The 13,142-nt window shown below is 42.5% G+C and overlaps 1 protein-coding gene across 13 annotated transcripts in view; it reads left to right on the forward strand.

Annotated features, from left to right (window-relative positions):
• MYBPC1 (myosin binding protein C1) overlaps nt 1–13,142 on the forward strand; it is a 1,087,780-nt gene that overhangs the window by 505,026 nt on the left and 569,612 nt on the right. For all 13 annotated transcript variants that reach the window (XM_069629883.1, XM_069629891.1, XM_069629879.1 and 10 more), the window contains 2 exons: nt 8,856–9,044; nt 9,568–9,702. In XM_069629883.1, coding sequence (XP_069485984.1) covers nt 8,856–9,044; nt 9,568–9,702 — 324 coding nt within the window. The remainder of the gene's footprint in view (nt 1–8,855; nt 9,045–9,567; nt 9,703–13,142) is intronic.

Genomic DNA, 13,142 nt, shown 5'->3' on the forward strand with positions numbered 1-13,142 from the left:
TGGATCCCAGGGCCTCTCCTTGATAAACAGTATTTCTGTAGAATGTGTCTACTTTCTTTTATTGTGAACACTTTTGCCAAGCACAAGTCAGAGACATTCCCATGCACTCTTAGCTGTTAATTTCTTATGTGAGGGTCGGATAAGTAGGTAGGTAATTTCTTTTTTTCGGATATAAAATCCATAAAAGATTCATCATACAAAATCATTATACCAAAAACATTTTCCGATCTTTAAAAAGCAAAAGAGCAACAATTAATTTACAAAATCTTATACATGATACAAATTAAAACACCTAAAATCCAATGTTAACCTTAATGGCCACAAAGCATATAAAATATAGCACCTCAGCCATTCAGTTCTAAGCATGTATGTATGCTATGACTGCTGCACATGTAACAGACATTTCAGTTTCTTTAAATTGCTATAAAACAACCTCATCTAGCATTTACCAGTTTATCCCACGATTACATACTGGTCTATTGTCCCCTTTCTCGTATTCACCAAGCTTTTCTAGTAAATAGAGATACATTCTAAGCAAGAGCAGGCAAATCTATGTTCAGCAAATGATAAAGAGCAGGCCTACACTGAATAAAACCTCTTCCCACCAACAATGGTATGCAGTACCTTTTCCTCAAATTGCAGTAGGCAGGACAAAAAAATAAGAAATTAGTTAGGTCCTCAAGCCCAGCTTGACACATACGATTCGAAATTCCTACCCGATCTCCAGCTTAAGACCTCACCCAGCTCGATACACCCAAAACGTGCTCTTGTAATGGGAACTCTTTGCTACTTAAAGTTAGACCAAACAAGATATTCCTGGATTGAATGTGTCGAGATTATCATCAATTGTCTGTTCATTGATTTGAGCAATTCTGGATCTCCCTAGCATCAGTTACCCACTCCACAATGTTCTTATTTATTTATAGAGCAGCACATGTTGTTATCTGTTCGTAAGGGATTAGCAAACAAACCACTGACATTCACCACTGACATTCTTTATGTTTGCTAACCAACCAATTTTGTCTGCACCATTTTTTCCTAATAGATCCTTTACCATCTTTTGTGAGAGCACTGCTCTCGGATTAGACCAGACATGCAACCATAACAAGATGGGCTCTAAAACCAATAAGTCTTCAAAAAGGGGCAGGCCTGTCCCTCTATGTGGTGCAAAATTTGGGGCAGGTACTGGTAAGCCTAAAAGCATTTCATAAGGCAATTTTCCTCTTTCTGCAATACACCATTATCCCCACATATCCAAATTGCAGCACCGTAATTAATCACCCCTACAAAGTGTGCATTATAGATCTTTTTCGCAATACAAAACAGTTGCTGCTTATACTGTTTATGAATCTGTAGATACCACCAACAGACTGCTCCATGACTGGGACCTGTTTCAGGATATGTGAATTCCCTGTGAAATTCTCATTAAGGCAAACACCAAGATAATCAGATTGCGTCACTCTGGGAACCATCTACCCATCACACCAAATTTTGGGAAATTTACAAGATCTTTTATTCCCTTAGCACACCATTACTGCTGATTTGTTTGATTAACCTGCTGATCTAGGACCCTCATATAAAATGAGAATTTATTGACCAAGATCTGCAGTGCTCTTGGGGTCCGTGCAATGAGGACTGTACCATCAGCATAAATTAGAGCTGGGATTAACATGTTATCCAGCCTAGGTACATCAGTATTACACTCCAACAGATTTCCCAAAATATTATAAATATAGAGGGAGAACAACAGGGGTGCCAATACGCTCCCCTGTCTAAGCCCTGAATTAATCGGGAACCAGGTTGTACAATGGCCCTCTCTTCCAGATCGAATGCAAGCCTCATTATCTCTATGCAAGATATCAAGGATATCCAAGATGGCAGCTGGGCAATTATATGGCCTAAGCACATGCCATAATTTCATCTGACTATCTTTATTGAAAGCAGTGCTCAGGTCCATAAAAGCAAGGTAGATGGGTTCTTGTTTGATATTCAAAGAATGGGCAATTTTCAGATACAAGTTTAAACATTGTTCCATTTTCCCCAATTTGGGCCTAAACCCCAATTGAATTGGGGACAGGATCTCATAATAAGTAACCAATATTTCCAATTTGAAGAGTAATCCATTCCCAAACATCTTGAAACTAGTGTTCAGCAGGGATATTGGATGATATGATTGGGGACTTTTTCTATAATCACTCGTAGCCAGTCCTTTGGTCTAAATTCTGACATCAATGAAGCATTAAACACAATTGTTAAAATTGGACCCCACATTTCACTATTATCTTGATAGACCCCCAACGATATCCCATCACTACCGGGAACTCTATTACCTTTTTTTGCATTTTACATAGCTTTAAGCACTTCATCAAATGATAGACAGACTTCACTGTGTATATTGTCCACCTGCATCACATTTGGCAAAGATGCAGGCTCCACAATATTCTACCATCTTTGAGCCTGATATAATTTTCTAAAATGATCAACCATGTAATATCTTGAATACTGGACTCCAACCCTACTAGTTGCTCTATGTCTATAGGTCGACCATTAACTTCTTTCCAAATATTTTTAGAGTCATTGTTTTTACTTGCTGACTCTAGTTTATCCCAGGCCTTGTTGTCCAAAATTATCTTCAGTTTTCTAATATGTTCTTTATGAATTGCCCTAGTCCGAAGAATCTCTGTCTAAGGAGTCTTTACGTTTTTGAGTAGGCTTAATAGATTTTTCTTAGCCTGTCTGCAATCCTTGTCAAACCATCCCACCTTAGGACCTTTTTTCATTCTGGACCGACATTCCTCCGTAACTCCATCTCGGATGTTTCCCATTAATTACATGAAAGTTTGAACTATTACTACTCGGTTATTAGCAGGATTTAATAATGCATGAAACTGAACTATGTTATCCTTCATAATATTTATCCCCAAAGCTACTTTAGTGGAATCATTCCTTCTTTGTCTTTTAGTGGTACTACCATCACATACAATCTTGCTAATATGACCAAATTAATTGCCATTTCAATTGGCACTAGGCCATTTTATGATTGGATCGAGAGCATAATGGTCGCTGTATAGCTCTTCCCTGGTATCTGGTCTTTCCATCTAATGCCATTGCATCTAATGCCATTCCATCGAATTTTGTCCATCTAAAAACTTTGCATCTAATGCATTTTTTTGGGGTGGGGGTAAAGGGTTAATTTTTGTTAAGGTGCATTATAAAGGGCAGAAAACAGGGGCTAAGGGGGGCCCCCGCAAAAAATAATAATACAACAAAGTGAATTAGATACAACATTTTTAGATGGAACAAATTCAGTGGAATGGCATTAGATGGAAAGACCATAAACCATCTTTTCTTACTTCGAAGTTCTTAACCAGACTCCGCATATTAACAGATACAAATAAATTGCCTATGGTTGACCTTCCTCTTGTGCTTCTGAAAGTAATAGCACCAGAGATGTCTCCCCCAAATCTACCATTTGTTGATCTAAGGCATACTTCCATCATCCATTGCCAAAACCGAAGCCTGGAACCACACATTTTCACATCCATCATCTGAGGTACAGGGACCTCCAAAGCCGATCTTCTTCTTAGTCAAAAATAACTTTTATGTGGTCGTCACTCAACCTCAAATTAAAGTCAGCCCCACACACAATCATTACCTCTTTGTCACTTGAACGAGGACAAAGTCTGTTAATCACCTCTTTAAGGGCTTGGATATGCCCCGGAGCATTATTCTCTAATGGACTATTGTATATATATTAATAATATACACCGGTAAACCCTCCAATGGAGCCAATTACTTGAATCAACGTTTCCAAATGGACACTTGATTCAATGATTTCACATGCAAAACAACAATTGACCAGGATCGCCAATCCTACATATTATCTCCCTCTCAACCCCTTTTTAGCCTTTATTTGGTAGAATAAATAGCCATCAAAACCCAGCTCCTCCTCCTCCCAAGTCTCTTGCAAGAGGATAATCATGGACCCATTCAATTTATCTGTTATGGTGTTGTCAGATAATTTTCCTCTAGAACCTGCAATATTCCATTGTTTCTCGTCTTTTTTGGTTCAACCACTATGGCAGGATTTATTCAAGTTGTGGATAGAGAGTCAAATCTATTAGATAAAACAATGTTGTTTTGTGCTACTTGTTCATTTGAAGCCCACCTCAACATTGTCTGACCCTTATAGGCACTACCCATTATATTCCCTTTAGAGTATCCACTAAATGGATCCCCCTGGGCTTTTTGGACGCAAGGACAGTTTATATGGTTTTTGATGACTATACACAGACTGATCTTTAGTTTTAGTTTCCGAGTTAGGGAAACTCTCTTTAGGCTAGGGACAGAGAAGCCTTTATCCAACCCTTTTATTTTAATAAAGATGTCTGATAATGAAAATGTTACACCTTTGTGTCAGCCTCTCTTGTCTGACCCCTCACAGATGTTACTGGCTGCACGCAGACCTTCTACGAGATCATTGTACGTGTGCAGGTGTAGAAGGGTTGGGGCTTGGTGTAAGGAGCGCAAGATAGATCCTTTTGCATGCCACACCACCACAGTGATGGAGTTCCTTCCATACCTGGCCTCATCAGGCCTTCATTTGGCGGCTTTGTCTGTGCTTAAAAGGTCTCTGGATAAAGTGTCTTTCTTTACAGTTCTGGTAATGACCCGGTTTCTGAAAGGCCTTGTAAATATGTTCCCGCCTACTCCATTCCTGTTTCGGGATTGGGAGCTCAACTTGGAGTTGACATTTTTGATAGCGGCTCCGTTCAAGCCTATGCATTCTGGCTCTGACAGGTTACTCACCTTGAAAACAGTTTTCCTGGTGGTGATCCCGTTGGCAAGGTGTGTAAGTGACCTTCAGCCTCTATCTTGCAGGCCGCCCTTCCTTCGTTTTTTTAAAGGCTAAGGCTTCCCTTAAGGTACAACCTACATTTCTGCCATAGGTGTTTTCAAATGTCCACATGTCGCAGAACATTGCCCTGCTATTTTCTATCCTCCTCCACATTCCACTAAGGATGAGTAAAGGTTGTACAGGCTGGGCCCGAAGAGGGCGCTCAGCTTCTGCGTGGCTAGAACAACAGAACTTAGGCATGATGACCAAAACTTTGTAGATTTCTCTCTGTCCAAAAATTGTAAGGCTGTGTCCAAGCAGACAATTTCTCACTGGATAATTCTCTGCAGGGCTGAGTGTAACCAGAGAGCAGGAAAAAATAGGCCACCAGGCATCAAAGCACATTGCACCAGGGGCATGGTGGCATTATCAGCATCGCAAAGGGGTGTGCCAGTGAAAGAGATATGTGGAGCAGCTCCACACATTCACTAAGTATTGTTGCTCGGATGTGGCGCATGGCTCTGATGCGCGATTCAGCATAACAGTGTTGCAGAGCTTCTTTGTCCAAGGGCTTTCATCCCACCTCCTTACTGTGCACTCCATTGGGAGTTTATTAGAGTTTATTAGATGAGGAATCTGTGAAAGAAAGCAATCCATTGAAGGAGAAATTACTTACCAGTAATGTTGTTTCAATTGATTGCTTTCTCCCACAGATTCCTCCTCAGATAGATCTCCCTTCCAGCGTCAGCTCCTCGGAAAAACCTTTGATAGAGGGCATAGTGAGTTTCAACTTGGTCTTCGATCCATCTTGACATACTGCTGAAGTGTGCCAGGAGGTTCTTGAGGAGACTTTTAGTCAGTAGGGTACCCTGACTGTGAATTATGTTTTTGATGGCAGTTCCTTTTGAACCCATGCACTCTTGCCCCATTAGGTTGCTCACATTGAAGACTTCCGTTCTAGTGCGATTACATCGGCCAGAAGGGTTAGTGAGCTGCAGGCGTTGTCCTGCAAGCCACCTTTTCTTCGTTTTTTCAAGGAGAAGGTGTTGCTTAAAGTGCAAAGGTCGTCAGATAATTCCATGTGTCACAGTGCATTGACCCACCTGTGTTCTATCCACTACCTCACCCTTCTAAGGAAGAAGATATGTTTCACAGTTTGGATCCTAAGCAGGCCCTTAGTCTTTATGTAGCGAGGACAGTGGAATTCAGGAGGAATGAACAGCTGTTTATGGCTTTTTCCCTGTCTAGAAAGGATTTGGCTGTGTCAAAACGGACAATTTGCAAGTGGATAATTATCTGTATCTTTTGAGTGTAACCAGAAGGCAGGGAAGGTGCTACCAGCAGGCATCAGAGCCCACTCCACTTAGGTCATGGACGCTTCTTCGGCACTACAGAGGGGCATACCGGTAAGAGACATCTGCCGGGGAACGACATGGTAATCACTGCACACATTTAACAAACATTACTGTCTCGATGCGTCCCGTGGTGCTGACACCAGTTTTCGAAGCGAAGGGCGGTTCTGCAGAATTTCCTGGTGTAGGGAGATTCATCCCGCCTCCACACTATGTACTCCTTTGGGAGTCTATCTAATGTGGAATCTGTGCGAAAAAGCAATCCATTGGAGAAATTACTTACCAGTAATGTTCTTTCTAGATTCTTCTTCCTCAGATTCTCATCAACCCCCCCCTCCATCCAGCCGATTTGAAAGTACCTGCAGTTTGACGACTGACCTTGTCTGAGGACCAGAGGAGAAATGATTTGGTTGTCTTGTCATGCCAGTTTAATTGTGCTGTTCTCTACAGCTTCTTGTGGTTCTGTTCCTTACTTCAAAAAAAACAAAACAAAAGGAGTTTTTGAGAATGGTTTTTAGTCTGATTCATGGCTATTTTTAGCCGAATCTTCTGATTCTTCCTCCGCAGTGGCTGAGCTTGCAGGGGATTATAGGGTAGGGAACTAATGTACAGAGGCATAGTGGCATTGTATTTATTTGATATTTATATAGCGCTTTAATCCAAAGCATTTTACATAGCAAATTTATAAAACAGTACAAAAATCAACAAATGAAAACTGACATCAGATTCACAGAATGAGCCCTGATGGATCAGATGTAATTTCAGTGCTTTGCAAAATAAAGAGTAAAAAGTGATAGAACGTAGAGAAAGAGGAAGAAGATTCCAGTGGAGGGGAGCAAGGTGCGTAAGTGTGCGAAAACGTGATTAGGCACAGGGAGGGGCTGGAACTACCAGTCGAAACTGAGTATTAGAACAAAGAGAGCGAGAAGGAGTGTACAATGGGACCAGTGAGGAAAGATAATCAGGAGTAAGTCCATAAAGAGATTTGAATACCAAACAAAGAAAATTAAATTTAAGTTGTGCGTGAAAAGGAAGTCAGCCCAGAGTATGGAGAGCAGTTGATACTAATTCACGCAGAGTCAGACAAAAGAGTACCCGAATAGCAGAGTTGAAAACAGATTTTAAAGGAACAAGTCGAGACGCAGGAAGACCAAAGAGTGCAGTAGAGCAATAGAAAAGATGTGAAAGAATTTGAGAAGATATGAGTAGTTTAGTTGCGTCAAACCTTAGGAAAGAACAAACTTTTTAAATGTTAAATAGATTATAGCAGCAAGCTCGAGAGGAAATGGAGATATGATATTAAAATAATAAAGCAGAATCAAAATAGAGTCCCAGATTACAAGCAGTAGATACAAAGAAAGGTTGAGTAGGAGGAAATGAAACAAAAGGAGGAGGAATAGGAGAAGGAATAGTAATAGAAAAAAGAGAAAATCTGTTTTTGTGGTATTAAGTGTAAGGTAATGAGCAGACATCCATGTTTTGATGGCCATTAAACATGAAGAGAGCTGAGTGTGAATATCAGAAGAGAAGGAAGAAAAAGACAAAAAAAGGTGGGTGTCGTTATCATAGAAATGGTGAGATAGGCCGAAAGAAGAAATAACTTTAGCAAGAGGAGAAGTGTAAAGGGAAAATCGGAAGGGCCCTAAAACCGACCCTTGTGGGACCATGAGCAAGAGGATAGGAATCAGAAGTTGTTCCACCCCAAGAGACAGAGAAAGTCTGATGGAATAAGTAAGATTTAAACCAGGAAAGAATAAAAACAGAGAAACCAAAAGAGGATAGGGAGACTATCAAAAGTTGGTGATCGACGGTATCAAAAGCAGCAGAATGGTTAGAGTACCGGTTTGTGAGTAGCGAGTTTAGAACTGAGAGAAGAGCAGTTTCAGTTGAGTGCATAGGTCGGAAGCCAGATTGAAAACGAGGAAGAATAGAGTTATTGGAGACAAATGAAGAGACATGAAGATAGACAAGGCGGTCAAGTAGTTTTGATAGATAAGGAAGGAGGGAAATAGGATGAAAGTTATAAACAAGAGAGGGATCTTCAAGTTAGTAATGATGGAAAGCATGTTTAAAAGAAGAGGGGAAAGTTGAGGTTAAAAGACAAACATTAAAAAAAGAGGTGAGATGTGATTGCAGCGAGGGATAGACCTTAGAAATAAGGACGGATGGAATGGGATCTGTGGGTGTGGCAATAGGATGGGCACGAGTCATCAGAAGAGAAATATATTTATTTGTAATGGTTGAAAAATTAGAAATAGAAGCAGGAGTAGGTGAAAAGAATAAATTTGGAGAAGAAGATGGGGAAGAGTCGATAGAAAGGCGAAGAGAAGTCACATTGGAAGAGAAAAAGGAGGCAATATCAGCAGCCAGGCTATTGGCCTTGTTGCAGTAATCCTGCATTTAAGTTACTTTTTTCAAATTAAACTGATTATGTTTCGATGGTTTAGTCTATTGAAGCAATCCAATACACCAGTCTATTTATATGCAATATACAAGAGCTTCCGTACCTATTGAATACATTAGCTTTTGTGAAAAACGTTTCCTAAAGCTGCAGTTCAATATAGCCTCTCAATGAGAGAAAAGTATTTTTTATCTTATTGCATGCTGTTACCTGCTTTGCACATTTCTTTATAGGGATTTCTAAGATTGTTTGCTTGCTGTTCTAGGATACTTTATCGAGAGAAAGAAGAAGCAAAGCTCCAGATGGATGAGGCTAAATTTTGACCTAATCAAGGAAAATGCATTTGAACCAAAGAAAATGATTGAAGGGGTAGCCTATGAGGTCAGAGTATTTGCTGTTAACTCAATAGGAACTTCCAAGCCGAGTGCGCCTTCCAAGGCCTTTGTTCCCTTGGGTGAGTGCACATAGTTTGCTTTATTATTGCACATAGGATATTTGATATCAATGAGTTTAAAAAGAGCTATTTTGGCAATCCGTTTCTTTTAATGTATTATGTAGAATTAGAATGAATGACAGCCGGCAGTGGGAGCCACTGAGCTTTTAAGTGTACAGTGTATTTCCACTTTGTCAGGGGGTCTGCATCCCCTCTCGCTTGCCATTTTGATTAGACCCTGACAGCATTGCACCTGGGAATCACTAAATAAGTGATTTGTCAATTTTGGATTTGATTTTGTTGTTAAGTTCTCTCTGTGAATGTCTTAATAAATAAAGCACAGCCTATTTACAGTGTGCATGCCAACTAGCGATGCGAAGGTAAGGTATGAGTGTTTTACAAGAAGAAGAACGTGGAATCCTTTTCAACAGTATCTCGTGGGGCACACAGTCTGCTCAGTGGCGGGTGTGGGTGTGTTATCACGTGTCTGATTTAGACCAAGCTTTGACAGCCTAGCATACTTTTTTCTAAAATACATTTTCAGCTGTAACCAGCGCACCAACGCTTCTGGTGGTTGATGGTGTTACAGACTCTTCAGTTACCATGAAATGGAGGCCACCAGATCACATTGGAGCCGCAGGTTTAGATGGATATATTATTGAATATTGCTACGAAGGGAGTAAGTATTAACTTTTATTGCATGTTCTATGCATTGGAATTTTCGGATCTGGTGTTACTTCTTAAGAGCACAGGAGACATGTCCTTTCCTTTAATCAGAGAGTTACATCCTGCCCCTATAGATGACCCTGTACTATTGTTGTATTTGTGAACTGCACCCTAACCCATCAGCAATGCTACGCCATCTCACACTGTTGCCGCTGCCTAGCTGTCTCCTCCCTCCTGCTCCTCAGACACTGTCTGGACATGCAATCTGCCGGTTCGGTTCTGGGAACCCAGTTATATGTTATGATAGAAGAGTTTTTAATACACATCACGACCATAGTTGTCATAATGCCAGGTATATTAAATTATGTTGACATTTTGGAGACAGCTGGTTTTATTTCTCAAGCCATGGCTATCATCTACCAAATTTGAATTTACCAAGCTCTCTTGATATATTACTTTAAATTAATGTCAATTTGGCTGCTTTACAGCATATCCAGATTCAAAAGCATGCAAAGAAATTGAGTGAGATTGTAGCAAAACATTAAAAACTATTAGAAAGTGAACATTTAGGGATACAGTAGAAAGAACTGGTTCAGATGAAAGAGGCACGCGTGGTTGCTTGACGTGTGAACAGGTGCAGCAGTAGAGGCACATGTGGCTGCTTGATGTGTGAAAGGGTGCAGCAGTAGAGGCACATGTTGTTGCTTGATGTGTGAAAGGGTGCAGCAGTAGAGGTACATGTGATTGCTTAATGTGTGAAAGGGTGCAGCAGTAGAGGCACATGTGGTTGCTTGATGTGTGAACAGGTGAGGCAGTAGAGTCACGTGTGGTTGCTTGATGTGTGAACGGGTGCAGCAGTAGAGGCACATGTGGTTGCTTGACGTGTGAAAATGTGCGAAAGGGTGCGGCAGTAGAGGCACATGCGGTTGCTTGATGTGTGAACAGGTGCAGCAGTAGAGGCACGTGTGGTTGTTTCATGTGTGAACAGGTGCAGCAGTAGAGGCACATGTGGTTGCTTGATGTGGGAACAGGCGCAGCAGTAGACGCACATGTGATTGCTTGATGTGTGAAAGGGTGCAGCAGTAGAGGAACATGTGGTTGCTTGAAGTGTGAAAGGGTGCAGCAGTAGAGGCACATGTGGTTGCTTGATGTGTGAACAGGTGAGGCAGTAGAGTCACATGTGGTTGCTTGATGTGTGAAAGGGTGCAGCAGTACCAGCACATGTGGTTGCTTGATGTGTGAAAGGGTGTAGCAGTAGAGGCACATGCGGTTGCTTGATGTGTGAAAGGGTGCAGCAGTAGGGGCACATGTGGTTGCTTGATGTGTGAACAGGTGCAGCAGTAGAGGCACATGTTATTGCTTGATGTGTGAAAGGGTGGATCAGTAGCGGCACATGTAGTTGCTTGATGTGTGAAAGGGTGCAGCAGTAGGGGCACATGTGGTTGCTTGATGTGTGAACAGGTGCAGCAGTAGAGGCACATGTGGTTGCTTGATGTGTGAACAGGTGCAGCAGTAGAGGCACATGTGATTGCTTGATGTTTTAAAGGGTGCATCAGTAGAGGCACATGTGGTTGCTTGATGTGTGAAAGGGGGCAGCAGCAGAGTTACATGTGGTTGCTTGATGTATGAACAGGTGCAACAGTAGAGGCACGTGTGGTTGTTTCATGTGTGAACAGGTGCAGCAGTAGAGGCACATGTGGTTGCTTGATGTGGGAACAGGCGCAGCAGTAGACGCACATGTGATTGCTTGATGTGTGAAAGGGTGCAGCAGCAGAGGAACATGTGGTTGCTTGAAGTGTGAAAGGGTGCAGCAGTAGAGGCACATGTGGTTGCTTGATGTGTGAACAGGTGAGGCAGTAGAGTCACTTGTGGTTGCTTGATGTGTGAAAGGGTGCAGCAGTACCAGCACATGGGGTTGCTTGATGTGTGAAAGGGTGCAGCAGTAGAGGCACATGCGGTTGCTTGATGTGTGAAAGGGTGCAGCAGTAGCGGCACATGTGGTTGCTTGATGTGTGAAAGGGTGCAGCAGTAGAGGCACATGTTATTGCTTGATGTGTGAAAGGGTGGATCAGTAGCGGCACATGTAGTTGCTTGATGTGTGAAAGGGTGCAGCAGTAGGGGCACATGTGGTTGCTTGATGTGTGAACAGGTGCAGCAGTAGAGGCACATGTGGTTGCTTGATGTGTGAACAGGTGCAGCAGTAGAGGCACATGTGATTGCTTGATGTTTTAAAGGGTGCATCAGTAGAGGCACATGTGGTTGCTTGATGTGTGAAAGGGGGCAGCAGCAGAGTTACATGTGGTTGCTTGATGTATGAACAGGTGCAACAGTAGAGGCACATGTGGTTGTTTGATGTGTGAAAGGGTGCAGCAGTAGAGGCACATGTGGTTGCTTGATGTGTGAACGGGTGCAGCAGTAGAGGCACATGCGGTTGCTTGATGTGTGAAAGGGTGCAGCAGTAGAGGCACATGTGGTTGCTTGATGTGTGAAAGGGTGTAGCAGTAGAGGCACATGTTGTTGATTGATATGTGAACAGGTGCAGCAGTAGAGGCACGTGTGGTTGCTTGATGTGTGAATGGGTGCAGCAGTAGAGGCACATTTGGTTGCTTGATGTGTGAACGGGTGCAGCAATAGAGGCACATGTGGTTGCTTGATATGTGAACAGGTGCAGCAGTAGAGTCACGTGTGGTTGCTTGATGTGTGAAAGGGTGCAGCAGTAGCGGCACATGTGGTTGCTTGATGTGTGAAAGGGTGCTAGAGGCACATGCGGTTGCTTGATGTGTGAAAGGGTGCAGCAGTAGAGGCACATGTGGTTGCTTGATGTGTGAAAGGGTGCAGCAGTAGCGGCACATTTGGTTGCTTGATGTGTATAATGGTGCAGCAGTAGATTGACCTGTTTTTGCTTGATATGTGAACAGGTGAGGCAGTAGAGGCACATGCGGTTGCTTGATGTGTGAAAGGGTGCAGCAGTAGAGGCACATGCGGTTTCTTGATATGTGAAAGGGTGCAGCAGTAGAGGCACATGTTGTTGCTTAATGTGTGAACGGATGCAGCAGTAGAGGCACATTTGATTGCTTGATGTGTGTAAGGGTGCAGCAGTAGCGGCACATGTGGTTGCTTGATGTCGGAAAGGGTGCAGCAGTGAAAGGCTCATGTCATTGGTTGATGTGTGAAAGGGTGCAGCAGTAGTGGCACATGTGGTTGCTTGATGTTTGAAAGGGTGCAGCAGTAGATGCACATGTGGTTGCTTGATGTGTGAACGGGTGCAGCAGTAGAGGCACACGTGGTTGCTTGATGTGTGAACAGGGGAGGCAGTAGAGGCACATGTGGTTGCTTGATGTGTGAAAGGGTGCAGCAGTAGCGGCACATGTGGTTGCTTGATGTGTGAAAGGGTGCAGCAGTAGAGGCACATGTGGTTGCTTGATGTGTGAAAGGGTGCTGCAGTAGAGGCAT

The sequence above is a fragment of the Ambystoma mexicanum genome, chromosome 12 (assembly GCF_040938575.1).
Source record: "Ambystoma mexicanum isolate Mex_15411 chromosome 12, UKY_AmexF1_1, whole genome shotgun sequence".
NCBI classification, from domain to species: domain Eukaryota; kingdom Metazoa; phylum Chordata; class Amphibia; order Caudata; family Ambystomatidae; genus Ambystoma; species Ambystoma mexicanum.